This window comes from Lynx canadensis, chromosome C1 (genome assembly GCF_007474595.2).
Source record: "Lynx canadensis isolate LIC74 chromosome C1, mLynCan4.pri.v2, whole genome shotgun sequence".
Lineage (NCBI taxonomy): Eukaryota > Metazoa > Chordata > Mammalia > Carnivora > Felidae > Lynx > Lynx canadensis.
The window spans coordinates 181,811,215-181,825,762 of record NC_044310.1 but is presented as its reverse complement, the minus strand read 5'-3'; the positions used below and the strand labels follow the sequence as shown (position 1 = coordinate 181,825,762).

The 14,548-nt window shown below is 38.5% G+C and overlaps 1 protein-coding gene across 2 annotated transcripts in view; it reads left to right on the top strand.

The window, feature by feature from the left end:
• Positions 1–14,548, top strand: part of DNAH7 (dynein axonemal heavy chain 7) — a 270,159-nt gene that overhangs the window by 242,037 nt on the left and 13,574 nt on the right. For both annotated transcript variants that reach the window (XM_030328070.1, XM_030328069.1), the window contains 3 exons: positions 7,631–7,816; positions 9,274–9,411; positions 12,825–13,055. In XM_030328070.1, coding sequence (XP_030183930.1) covers positions 7,631–7,816; positions 9,274–9,411; positions 12,825–13,055 — 555 coding nt within the window. The remainder of the gene's footprint in view (positions 1–7,630; positions 7,817–9,273; positions 9,412–12,824; positions 13,056–14,548) is intronic.

Genomic DNA, 14,548 nt, shown 5'->3' with positions numbered 1-14,548 from the left:
GCAAGAAGGGCCTGAAAGAACAAAGAGGATGAAATAATCCCAAAGTAAAAGATTGCTATCTTCTAAAACCTTGCTTATCAACAATAGCCAAACCAGGAAGAGAGCCCAAATGTCCATTGACTAATGAATGGAGAAGATGTTGATCTTGAAGGGGCAGAAGCCAAGATGGTGGAGCAGCGTGGAAGTTCTCTGCTTCTCTCATCCCTAAAATGCATCTAGGTCATCAACAAACCATTTTGCACACCTAGAAAATTGATCTAAGGATTAACACAACAACCTGTGTAACTTGAGCCACAGAACTCGGTGGGTACACAGTGTGGAGAGGTGAACTGGGGTAGAGAGAAGCTGTAGAGGGTAGGGAGCTGATTTTGTTTGCAGAGAGAGGTCAGAGACAGGGGTGAGAGTACAAGAACAGCACTCCCCCTAAAAGCAGCTAGAGAGAGAGAAAGAGTGGAAACACGCACAAGGGTCTGAATGAGAAAGGGAGAGAGGGGTGGGTTTCAATAGTATTAGGACTCTATAAACAGGGGAGTGAAAGGTCATAAATTCTGCAGCTCGATACTTGGCGGTGCTCTGATGGGAAGGGTGATTCTCCAGGAGCAATGAGGTGAGGTCCAAGGGGTCCTCGGGCCACCCAGGGAGAGGTGGTTCCCCAACCAGGAGGACATTTGGTAGAGGCCATGCAGCATCCCCACGGGAAAAGGTCCCAGGTGGACCCTGAAGAACAGCAATGTTTGCTGGTGTTAAACAAGGTCACTAGGATGTGATGAAGCCTGGTACCTGTTATGTGTTGGGATTTACCATAGTCCCTGAACTGCTGCTGCTACACCATCACATGAACTTTCTCTGGGACAGGCTGGCACCTGGACACAGTCTCTGGGCCTCCGTAGCAGCACAGTCTCATGAGCATTCCCAGGGGCAAGCCAGCACCCAGCCATTGCTCGGCAAGACCCTCTGCCAGAGGGTTGGAGCAGGCCCACGCCGCAGGACCCTCAGAAGTGAGGGGTTTGGAAACACAGCCCTGTCAAGATAAAATTTTGGAGAGGTGCCACCTGGCAAGCTGACGGGTTGGTCACGGATAGTATAGAAGCGGGGAGTGGACAGAAGCGAAGACAAAGGAGGGGTGCCTGATGGCCGGTCGGTAAGAGCATAGAGTTCTGATGCTGGACACTGGGAAGCTGGGTGACCCCCAGCTCCTCTCCTGCGCCTGCAGATACACTGATCTGCCCCGGTAAGCTAAGTAGCACCACCTGGTGGAGAACAAGAGTTGTTACACCAAGCCCCATCCAACTGCGCCAACCAAGCCCTAGAGGACCACCACAAGTCTCTCCCCCTGCTTAGTATATGGACTATAAAGTGCTTAATAATTTGACTTCTACGGGAAACTGGATGTAATTTCATTCAGATTTCATTCTGTTCACTGGTTCAACATTTTTTTTCTCTTTTTCTTGGATACAGAAAAATTATTTTTATTTTCTCTTTTTAGATATATATTTTTAATTTTTTACTATATTTTTTAATTTTTTTGCTAAGTTTTTTAGTCTATTTTACTTCATTTTATTTTATTCTATTGTATACATTTTTTAAATTTTTAAATGTTTTCTTTTTTTTTTTTTTTTTTTTTTTTTTTTTTCTTTTCTTTCCCTTTTTTCTCTATTCTATCAAGCTTGTTTCAACAACCAGGCCAAAACACACTTAGGATCTAGCTTTCATTATTCGATTTTTTGTGCTGTTTCTAATTTTTAATTTTATTATTTCTCTGCCTCCAAAATGAAAAAAAGAAGCAATTCACCCCCCCAAAAAAGAACAGGAAGAAATGACAGCCAGGGACTTAATAATCACAAACATAAAGAAACTCATTGACAATAATACCATAATAGTAGGGTACTTTGACACCCCACTTACAGTAGTGGACACATCATCTAAACAAAAAATAAACAAGGAAACAATGGCTTTGAATGACACACTGGACCAAATGGACTTAACAGATATATTCAGAACATTTCATCCTAAAGCAATGGAATACATTCTTCTCAAGTGCACATGGAAAATTCTCCAGAACAGATTACATACTGGGACACAAATCAGCCCTCCACAAGTACAAAAAGATTGAGATCATACCGTGCATAGTTTCAGACCACAACACTATGAAACTCAAAATCAACCAAAAGAAAAATTTGGAAAGACAACGAATACTTGGAGATTAAAGAATGAATTGGTTAACTAAGAAGTTAAAGAGGAAATTAAAAAGTACAATGGAAACCAATGAAAATGATAACACCACAGCCCAAAACCTCAGGGATGCAGCCAAAAGCAGTCATAAGAGGGAAGTATATAGCAATCCAGACCTTCCTAAAAAAAGGAAGAAAGGTCTCAGATACACAACTTAACTTTATACCTTAAAGAGCTGGAAAAAGAACAGCAAATAAAACCCAAAATAAGCAGAAGACAGGAAATAATAACATTACAGCAGAAATCAATGCTATAGAAACCAAAAACAAAACAAAACAAAACAAAACAGTAGAACAGATCAATGAAACCAGGGGCTAGTACTTCAAAAGAATTAACAAAATTGATGAACCCCTGGTTAGTTTGATCAAAAAGAAAAAGAAAAGGACCCAAATAAATAAAATCAAGAATGAAAGAGGAAAGATCACAACCAACACTGCAGAAATACAAATGATAACAAGAGATGTTATGAGCAATTACATGCCAATAAATTGGGCAATCTGGAAGAAATGGACAAATTCCTAGAAACAAACTACCAAAACTCAAACAGGAAGAAACAGAAAATTTGAACAGACACATAACCAGTAAAGAAATTGAATTAGTAATCAAAAATCTACCCCCCCCCAAAAAAAAAAGTCCAAGGTTGGATGGCTTTCCAGGGAATTCTACCAAACATTTAAAAAGAGTTAACACCTATCCTTATGAAGCTGTGACAAAAGATAGCAATGGAAGGAAAATGTCCAAACTCATTCTACAAGGCAAGGCCAGCATTACCTTGATTCCAAAACCAGAGACCCCAATAGAAAAGAGAACTACAGACCAATGAACATGGATGCAAAAATTCTCAACAAGATACTAGCAAGCCATATCCAACAATACATTAAAAGAATTATTCACCACAATCTAGTGTGATGTATACCTGGGGTTCAGGGTGGGTTCAATATCTGCAAATCAATCCAAGTGACACATCACATTAATAAAAGAAAGGACAAGAACCACATGATCCTCTCAATAGATGCAGAGAAAGCATTTGACAAAATGCAGCATCGTTTATTGATAAAATCCCTCAAGAAAGTAGGGATAGAAATATCATACCTCAAGATGATAAAAGCCATGTATGAAAGACCCACCGTTAATATCATCCTCAATGGGGAAAAACTGAGAGCTTTTCCCCCTAAGGTCAGGAACATTACAGGGATTTCCACTCTCACCATTGTTATTCAACATAGTATTGGAAGTCCCAGCCTCAGCAATCAGACAGCACAAAAAAATGAAAGGCATCCAAATCGGCAAGGAAGATGTTAAACCTTCACTCTTTAGAGATGGTATAATACTCTATATGGGAAACTCAAAAGATTCTACCAAAAAACTAGAACTGATCCATGAATTCAGCAAAGTCACAGGATATGAAATCTATGCAGATATTGGTTGCATTCCTATACAACTATAATGAAGCAGCAGAAAGAGAAATCAAGGAATCGATCCCATTTATGATTGCACCAAAAACCATAAAATACCTAGGAATAAACCTAACCAAATAGGTGAAAAATCTATACACTGAAAAGAATAGAAAGCTTATGAAAGAAATTGAAGAAGACACACACAAAAAAGGAAAAAGATTCCATGCTCCTGGATAAGAAGAACAAGTTTTGTTAAAATGCCGATACTACCCAAAGCAATCTGCATATTCAATGCAATCCCTATCAAAATAACACCAGCATTCTTCACAAAGCTAGAACAAATAATCCTAAAATTAGTATGGAACCAGAAAAGACCCCAAATACCCAAAACAATCCTGAATTTGAAGATTTGAGGATATGCTACAAAGCTGTAATCATCAAGAAAGTATGGCACAAAAACAGACACTTAGATCAATGGAACAGAATAGAGAACCCAGAAATGGCCCACAAACATATGGCCAACTAGTCTTTGACAAAGCAGGAAAGAATAGCCAATGGAATAAAGACAGTCTCTTCAGCAAAGGTATTGGGAAAATTGAACAATAACATGCAGAAGGTTGAACCTGGACCATACACATAATACACACCATACACAAAAATAGAATGGATGAAAGACCTAAACCTAAGACAGGAAGCCATCAAAATCCTCGAAGAGAAAACAGGCAAATACCTCTTTGACCTCAGCCGCAGCAACTTCTTACTCATCATGTCTCTGGAGGCAAGGGAAACAAAAGCAAAAATGAACTATTGGGACCTCATCAAGATGAAAAGCTGCACAGCGAAGGATACAATCAGCAAAACTAAAAGGCAACCAACAGAATGGGAGAAGATATTTGCAAATGTCAATCAGATAAAGGGTTAGTATCTAAAATCTATGAAGAACTTATCAAACTCAACACCCAAAAAACAAATAATCCAGTGACGAAATGGGCAAAAGACATGAATAGATACTTTTCCAAAGAAGACATCCAGATGGCCAACAGACACATGAAAAAATGCTCAACATCACTCATCATCAGGGAAATACAAATCAAATCCACAATGAGATACTACCTCACACCAGTCAAAATGGCTAAAATCAATAACCCAGGAAACAACAGATGTTGGTGAGGATGCAGAGAAAGAGGAACACTTTCACACTGCTGGTGGGAATCCAAATTGGTGCAGCCACCCTGGAAAACACTGGAGATGAATCATTGGAATCTGCTTCTAAAATCATTGTACTATACACTAACTAACTTGGATGTAAATTTTTAAAACATTTAAAAAAAATTAAAAAAAAGTCTGTGTATGCAATGGAATATTACTCAGCCTTCAAAAAGAATGACATTTTGCCATTTCCAATGATGTGGATAGAAATAGAGTGTATTACACTAGGCAAAATATGTCAGAGAAAGACAAATGCCATGTGATTTCACTCATATGTGGAATTTAAGAAACAAAACACATGAACATATGGAAAGGGGGTGCAAAAAGAAGAGAGGGAAAGAAACCATAAGAGACTCTTAGTGATAGAGAACAAACAGGGTTGCTGTTCCTCAGGGTTGCTGAGGGGAGATCGGTGAGAGATAGGCTAGATGGGCGACGGGTACTAAGAAGGGTACTTGTGATGAGCACTGGGCGTTGTGTGTAAGTGATGAATCACCGAATTCTACTCCAGAAACGAATATTGCACTGTTTGTTAACCAACCAGAATTTAAATTGAATAAACAAAAAAACACATTGCTATATCAAAAATACCATAAACAATTAAACATCTTAAAAATAAAAAGAAAAGAAAATTGAAGAGATAGCTAAAATTTATCTGACCAAGTGTTTTAGTATCTGTGTAAAGAAGTTATAATAACAACAATAATAATAATAATAAATATAATCATTCAAATGAGGAAAACACAAAGAAGAACAGAGTAGGGGGACACCTGGGTGGCTCAGTCAGTTGAGCATCCAACTTTTGATTTTGGCTCAGGTCATGATCCCACGGGTTCATAAGATTATCTCTCTCCCTCTCTCTTTGCTCCTCCCTATCTCAAAATAAATACAAATGCTGAATAAATATTTTTAAAGTGTAAATGTCAAAAATATAACCTAATGTATGTAATGTCCAGCGTGTTAACTATAGTTAATAACACTGTATTGAATATTTGAAAGCGGCTGAGAATAGATCTTAAAAGTTCTTATAAAAAAAAAATGTGTAATCATGTGTAATGACATGTTAAATAGACATTGTGGTGATCATTTCACAATATATACAAATACCAAATCATTATACACTTCAAATTAATATGATGTTTGTGTCAATTATATCACAGTAAAAAATAAAATGCACTTGAAAACTGGCTGGCTCAGTTGGTAGAGCATGAGACTCTTGTTTTGGGGTTGTAAGTTCAAGCCCCTTGTTGGGTGTAGAGATTATTTTGAAATAAAAATATGTATATTTTAAAAATAACCTAAAAACAATGTTATTGTCTAATGTCAACTTTTTCTTCTAAATGATAATGCTCAGTTTTGTTGAGAGCAGTGAGAAATAGAATTCTCTGTATTGCTGGTGGATGTCTAAGTATTTATGCTGAGGAGAAAAGAAATTGCTAGATGAACAATCAGTACTTTTGCACTCATAAACATCTTTACATTCACACCAGAGAATATTATGAAAAAACAAAGTAAAAGGAAAAAATATTTCCACAAATTTGTTTAAAAAGGACAACTTATAAAACAGCTTACATACTCCCCTGTTCATGCTCTCTCTCTGTCCCAAAAATAAAAAAAAAAAATAAACGTTGAAAAAAAAAAAAAATGAAAGGAAGGGGCGCCTGGGTGGCGCAGTCGGTTAAGCGTCCGACTTCAGCCAGGTCACGATCTCACGGTCCGTGAGTTCGAGCCCCGCGTCGGGCTCTGGGCTGATGGCTCAGAGCCTGGAGCCTGTTTCCGATTCTGTGTCTCCCTCTCTCTCTGCCCCTCCCCCGTTCATGCTCTGTCTCTCTCTGTCCCAAAAATAAAAAAAAAAAAAATAAACGTTGAAAAAAAAAAGCAGCTTACACAAGTAAAGCTATTAAAACTTTAACTGAAAAAAATGGGTAGAAGGCTAGTTCACAGAACAAATGTTATTCAACAGGAAAAAATGATGAATTTCACTGGTATTCGAGAAATGCAAATTAACACAATATTAATTATCTTTGGGCAACCATTAGCAAAAATTTTTAAACTGATTCCCATGATTGCTGCAGCTTTTCAGAAAAGCAGTTTGGTGACGTTAATCAATTGCCTTTTATCAGCTCCCTACCTTTGATAGAGTAATTTCCTTTTCAAGAATCTAGATTTAAGAATCATTAAAAATTTTAAGAAAAGTATATTTAACGAAACAGAAAACAGAAAATTAGGAGTAACTGAAATGTTCCCTATAAAAGATAGTTATTAAAATATTTTAAGAGTACTTCATGAAATGGTAAAAAGTGTCTCGTAATAGGAGATGTGGTGGAAAATTATACGCAAAATTGTTTCTACAGTGATTCCAATTGGCAAAGTATGTAGGGATCTGAAAAAGTGGTGAAGGAAGTTAACACTGATCATCTCTGAATTATATTGGATTTGTTTTGAATGTCACTCAGCAATGCAAAATTTTCAAGGATGGGATTATGGTCTCCTTTTGTGTCTGGCATGTAGTAGGTGGTCCATTAGTGTTGGTTGAGTGAGTGAGTGCACAAGTTACTAAATGAATTCTGTTTTCGGCATTGACTGAATGAAAATGACAAGCCACACAAGGTGACAAAGACCCTGGAGGAAATTGCAACAATTAGCAGAGAAGTATATAAAGGGAGATTGTGTTTAATACAAATTTTTGTAAGCAGTTTCATTTAATAACATGTGCGAACAGGAACCACAGCTCTGCTTAACCTGCTGCTGAGAACTCTTAGCTGTTGAGTGACTTTAACTCTCGATTCTAGGAACTGCCTTATGACGCTCTGCGGTACATGACCGGGGAATGCAATTACGGAGGCAGGGTGACCGACGACTGGGACCGGCGTACGCTGCGTAGCATTCTAAACAAATTCTTCAGCACAGAATTAGTTCAAAATCCAGGCTATAAATTCGACTCAAGTGGCATCTATTTCGTCCCTCCTTCTGGTGATGTAAGTACGACCTTCAAGAAAATTAAAAGCAGGGGCGCCTGGGTGGCTCAGTCGGTTGAACGGCCAACGTCGGCTCAGGTTATGATCTCATGGTTTGTGAGTTCGAGCCCTGCGTCTGGCTCTGTGCTGACAGCTCAGAGCCTGGAGCCTGTTCCGGATTCTGTCTTCCTTTCTCTCTGCCCCTCCCCTGCTCACACTCTGTCTGTCTCTCTCAAAAATCAATAAACATTCAAAAAACAAATAAAATAATATTAATAATAGTTAATATTTAGATCATGCTTAATTATTTACAATGCAGTACAGGTATTTATCTCACTAGAGCACCGAATTAACATTGCTATTCTTATTCTGTCCTTTGTACAAATAAGAAAGCAGGTTCACTAAAGTTGAAAGACTTGCTCAAGACCACACAGGTAGAAAGGGGAAGAGAGTCATACAACCAGCTTCTGCAAGAGTCCATTTCCTTCTCCTCTCTTTTCCAGGCCTGCCTAGTGGAAGATGTGTATCACACAGTTTCAGACTAGAAGTGATAGATAGAAGTCCCTAGACTTCTAGGGACTGCCAGGACAATTGCATTGGTTCTCATTTTATTCCTAAAAGCCAAAATGATACATATTGAAAACTAAACATATGACCACATGCAACAGAGGTACATACCATAACCCTAACATCCATTCGGATTAATGTTAGCTGAGAGCAGATGTCAATAGGGATGAAGAGAAAATCAGTCCCAGAGCTTAGGTCACTAAGTGAGTGGAGCAAGTCAACATGTGTGGGGCCATGAGTATCAAGATCTCCAGTGATGAGTTGTCACATGAGAAAAAGGCAAGATAAAGTCAGGTATATGTAACATGACCCGTTTCAAAAAACCATCAGTGACCAATCCCCCACCTGCACCCACCATATATGTATATGAGTGTTTGTATGGTTATATGAGCATAAAGAAAGGTATGCAATTTTGACAGAAGTCCATGTAAATAAAATGTAAAACATGTGTGCATGTACATAAAATGATATGTTAATGGCGATTTTGTCAGTATAATAAAAACTTGGGTAATTTTTACTTTTTGAATTACATGGATTTATCACAACAGTAAACAGAAAAATCAGAATAAAGAGAAAGAAAATATTGCAATAAATTAAGAACAATCATCATCAAATGTGGTATAGAAAAATTTCTCCAGAAGGTTTTCTAAATGAGATGGCCAAGATATTCCTCTCTCCATTTTAAAATCCATTCCAATTGTACAGAACATTTTCTTTTTCTCCCTAAATGTGTCCTTTTTTTTTTTTTTTAACTTTGCCCCAGGTTGAAAGAAAATAAAAGCATTCGGTGTCCAGTTTCACAGGCTCATCCACTCAATAACTTGAGTATTGAAAATTATCTCTTTCACTGAGAAAGTTCTACAGGATAATTGATTTCTAGCCTCCTGACTCTTGGTTATTCATCTTTGCAGCACAAAAGCTACATCGAATACACAAAGACTCTGCCGCTGAACCCTGCACCAGAAATCTTTGGGATGAATGCCAATGCAGATATCACTAAAGATCAATCAGAAACTCAACTGCTATTTGATAACATTCTTCTCACACAGGTATGTGATCGGTACAGGAACTGGCTTCTGAGGCTGGAAAGGATGCTGGCCAAGCACATGTGCCATCTGTTAAAGTGAGAACCATTTTAAGGAAAAGAAAAAAAAATCCCTGTGTACCTTAAATATGAACTTAAACAGCAAGTACATGAACATATGGCTTTTTTTTTTTTTTCATCCATGTTTGATTTGGAAAGAATCTTTGAGTACCATTCAGCTGCTAGGAGTTCCATTTTGCCTTTCTTGCATAAATCATGTCCAAGTACGTTATATCTTACATCCCTTTTTAATTCCTTTAAAGTGGAAGAATATCAAAGATACTTGGGAAGCAGTTTGATGCTGGAATTCATCTAGAATTTGCCCGTTTTCTGGTCTGTTATTAAATCAACAGCAGCTTTTAAAATGACTTATCTTTTTCAAATATTCCAGAACATTTAGCCTAGTTTACATAGAAACAGTTTCCTTTACATCAGTAGTTTATCAGATTACATAACATTTATTTATTTATTTATTTATTTATTTATTTATTTATTTATTCTTAAAGTTTATTTTGTTTTGAGAGGGACATGTGGGAGCAAGGGAGGAGCAGAGAGACATGGAGAGAGAGAATCCCAAGGAGGCTCCACGCTTAGGCTCAGTCTCACCACCGTGACATCATGACCTGAGCCTACATCAAGAGTCCAATGCTTAACTGATGGAGCCACCGAGGCACCCCTACATACTATTTAAGTTTGTTTTTTTTTTTAACGTTTATTTTACTTTTGAGACAGAGAGAGACAGAGCATGAATGGGGGAGGGTCAGAGAGGGAGAGGGAGACACAGAATCCAAAGTAGGCTCCAGGCTCTGAGCTGTCAGCACAGAACCCAACATGGGGCTCGAATCCACGAACCTTGAGATCATGACCTGAGCCAAAGTCGGACGCTTAACCAACTGAGCCACCCAGGCGCCCCCCTACATACTATTTAAAGAATACAATTGTGGGACGCCTGGGTGGCTCAGTTAAGTGTCCAACTTCAGCTCAGGTCATGATCTCCTGTTTCAAGAGATCAAGCTCCACATCAGGCTCTCTGCTGTCAGTACAGAACCCGCTTCAGATCCTCTGTCCCCCTCTCTCTCTGCCCCTCCTCCGTGGGTGCACTCACTCTCTCTCTCTCTCAAAAATAAATAAACATAAAAAGGAATTGTATGCTACTTTAAAAAAAGAATGAAGAATGGAATTGCAGTAGTAAGTATAAAATGTATAAAAAGGTTGAGGAGGAAGATACAGTTGACACGCCATAGACACACAACTCCATTTGTGAGATGTAAATGTAAGGGCATGTCAGAGAGTAATCTAAGGCAATAGAATTCAGCATGCCATGGGCACAAGTCCGTATATTTGAATGCAAAGTATTTAATCTTGCTCTTCTATTAAGAGATCTTCTCTTGTATTTTTTTGTCCTTCAGAAGAAGTGCTCAGTTGTTTGTTTTTGATTTTTGAAAGCAAATGAGTCCAAACGACCAGAGTTCCCTTAGTGATTGAGTAAAATTTTAATAAGAATGCTTATTCGGTCAAGTGAATTATCCCACTAACTGAAATTCTAGCTGATCTTTTTTACTTTTATGGAATGTCAGAGTAATAATGGTAATAGTTCTCAGTGCTTCATGTATAACAGTATAATACATACAGCAATTGTGTGAAGTAAGGGCTAACTACTCCCACTTTACAGCTAGAAAACAGATACAGAATGATTAAGTAGCTTGCTTAAGTTCAGCCAGTACAATTTCAAGCCAGGAATCAAAGCCAAGCAGTCTGACTCCCACTAGTTTGGCTCCAGAATCTGTGTTCTGAATCACAGAGCTTTCTTCTTTCTAGCTTCTAAAGATGGGTAGGACCTAGAAGGGCAGATAATAAGAGATGCTGGGGAAAAAACAAACAAACAAACAAACTAGAAGATTAGCAGGATAAAATGGTGTGCTATCCTTGATGGAAAAGTCCATGGAACTCCTAGGTCTGATCTACTGTAAGATCACATTTTCTAACAAGCAAAAAGGACAGAGACTGTTTTTATGCCCATTTTTACATGTTAATAATACGAGTAAAAGTCAGTCACTGCCCGAGTACAAAAGTATATGTACAGACATGAATAAGTAGGTCTTTAGGAATATCAGACACACGTGATACACAGTAGTCTGAAAACAGGACATTTATTGTGTCTTTTGGCTTTATTTAAAGTTGATGGGGTGTGCCACATTACAGAATACATAAAACAGTGGGTTCGTTCCAACAGAGAATGACTCAGAACCAAACAAATAAGTTTAAATACACATGGGGTATCTTCTCAGTATGTAATTAAACAGCCTCTTTCAATACCCTCAGACTCAGATTGGCAAGTACAATTATAGTAATGGGTAGGCAAGTGGTCCAGTGATTCTACATCGGTTTACCGCAATTCAGAGGCAAAGAGACCAGAACAGCAGAGTTTGGAGAGCAAGTTAACAATGACAAAACTTTTGCATTATGGATTTAAAATACCTTTAAAAATTAGAACAGCAAAAAACTTAGAACAAGAAATGTCAGAGTTGGGAATTGTTACTTTTGCAGAGTTCTTGTGCTTATGCCTACGTTTCAGTAAAGAAACCAGGAAACACCAAATCTGAACGTAAGACTGGACAAAATTTCCTAGGGCTGGAAAAATAGGAGATATGTTCATTTGTATTCTAATTGTGCTTGTTTTCTCTCAGCGTGCGTGCGTGTGCACACACATTCATTTATTCTGAGGATTTAAATGATTTTTCCAGAAAATATAGATTCATTTACACCCTGCCACTATGAACATAAAAAATAAAAATTGAAATTCCCCTTCCTTCCTTCCAATGCGAATCACTAAAGTCTGCCTTTCTCTATAACTCTTCCAACTGCTTAGAGAAGACGAGCTTATTTTCTTTGCCCTCCTGGTTCAAGGACAAAACTATATCTCTGCTTTTGGCAACCAGTAGGCACCAGAGTTATTGGCAAATATATTTTGTGGCAAGCTTTCTCAAAGCAAGATCAGACTTCCTTCTTCTGGGTTTTAATGACCATTGTCCCTCCACCACCCCACCAACTTAAATGCTTTTGCTCCCTCTACCCACAGCACCCACTCCTCTCCCTCAACCCAGACAGCACGATGTACCACATATTTGCTTCCTCCAGACCCTCTTTGGCCTGTAAACACTGTCGGTGCTCTTTTCTTCCTCCTCCCTAACAATGGTTTTCTCCTGAATCTCTGCCCCCATGCCTATTTCCATCACTTGAATAAATCTTGTGTGGAGAAGAATCATCGGTAGAATAGAGTGGTACTCATTCTTACAAAATTTACCTTAGGAGTTTTCTTATACAGCAATTCCTAGACCTTTATGAGGATTTCTGACTTTTCATTTGAATTCTTGACAGTCTCGTTCAGCAGATGCCGGTGCAAAATCATCAGATGAAGTAGTAAGTGAGGTTGCTGGTGATATCTTGGGTAAACTTCCAAACAACTTTGATGTTGAGGCTGCAATGAGGAGATACCCGACAACTTACACTCAGAGCATGAACACTGTACTTGTCCAAGAGATGGGGCGTTTCAATAAGTTGTTGCAGACCATAAGGGAATCGTGCATTAACATTCAAAAGGCAATCAAGGTAAGGGGAAATACACCAAAGAAAAGTCACGGCAATAAACCGATCATTCATTTTACTCGGCAAATATTTATTGGGGAGAGATTCTATGCAAGCATTATCCTTCATTCTGGGGATAGAAGCAAAATCCTTGCCTTTGAAGGACAGATAGAATTCTGGGGGGGACAGTTAATGACTGGGTAATCAAGTATGGCGTATGTTAGCATAATTTGCTAGATAGGATACATGCTAAGAAAAAGTGTTAAGGAGTAAGAAAGACAAAGCTATTGCCTTCATAGAGCTTAAGTTTTTATAAGGGAGACAAAAATTTAAAAACAAATATATAATTTCATTAAGTGGTAAGTTCCATGGAAACAATAAAGGATAAGAGAATAGAGAGTGATGGGTGGGAAATTCTGTCATTTTGAGTCAGGCTCCTCTGGGGAGCTGACCCTTGAGCAGAGGCCTGACCTTAAGGGCAAACCACAGAACATTTGGGCAGAGGATATAACAAGTGCAAAGGCCATGAGAACAAGCTTGGCATGGTCTGGGAACACAGTAGGGTAGGCTCGTGGAGAGAGCATGAGGAAAATGGTAGGACAGAGAGAGGAAGCCACAGACTCATGATGGCCTTGTTGGCCATGGTTAAGATCATGAATTTTATTCTAAAGTGTAAAAGTAAGGGGAGGTCTTCAGAGGGCTTTACGCAATGAAGTGAAATGATCTGTTTTACATTTTTAAAAGTTCACTCTGACCACTGCAGTAAGGACTGCAGGGGAACAAGAATGCAGGCAGAGACCAATTATGCTACTCAACTAGTCCAGCTGAGTTTGGTTCTAATAGTAGCATGGGAGAAGAAAAGTGCTTGAATGTGAGTTATTATTGAAAGAGGAGTCTACCAGGCTGGCTGTAGTTTAATCTAACTACGCTGTTTGGCTAAGAAGCATTCAGTATCATGTCCTTCTCCTTGACCTGGTTCTTCCTATATCCTACCTGGGAGAGAAAGTCCTGGTCTCCAGTATTCTGGGGGAAAGGGGAAAGAGGCCTCAGGAATCTCAGCATCTCAATGTACATGCATTCACTTAATTCCCAACGTCAGGATGGTAATGTGACTCCAACTGAGCCTGGCATCCCTCCAGGGATTTCTTCATTTTCCTTTCCTTGAATGAGCATTTCATTACCTGTTTCAAGGTAGGCAATGTGCAGATTTGTGAAAGAAGTCCCAGGAATCTGTTTTCTAAGCCAGATTTCAATAACCCTGTTCATTTAGTACCACCTGCAACTCCTCACTTTCATTTAGGCCCATCAACTCCAAATAGTTTTGGGTATTCTGCAGGAATATCTAGTTGATTCTTAGTTTTCTCCTTTGCTAATGTAAGATCAGGTTTTCTCCTGACTTCTACATCATCTACCAACAGTTCATATGCTATCTAGCTCCCAAAACTGTGTTGTCATTTTTGTCTTTCCCTGTTTTTTTTGTTCTTGTGGGCTTATGCCCTTAAAAAATAAATCCTTTT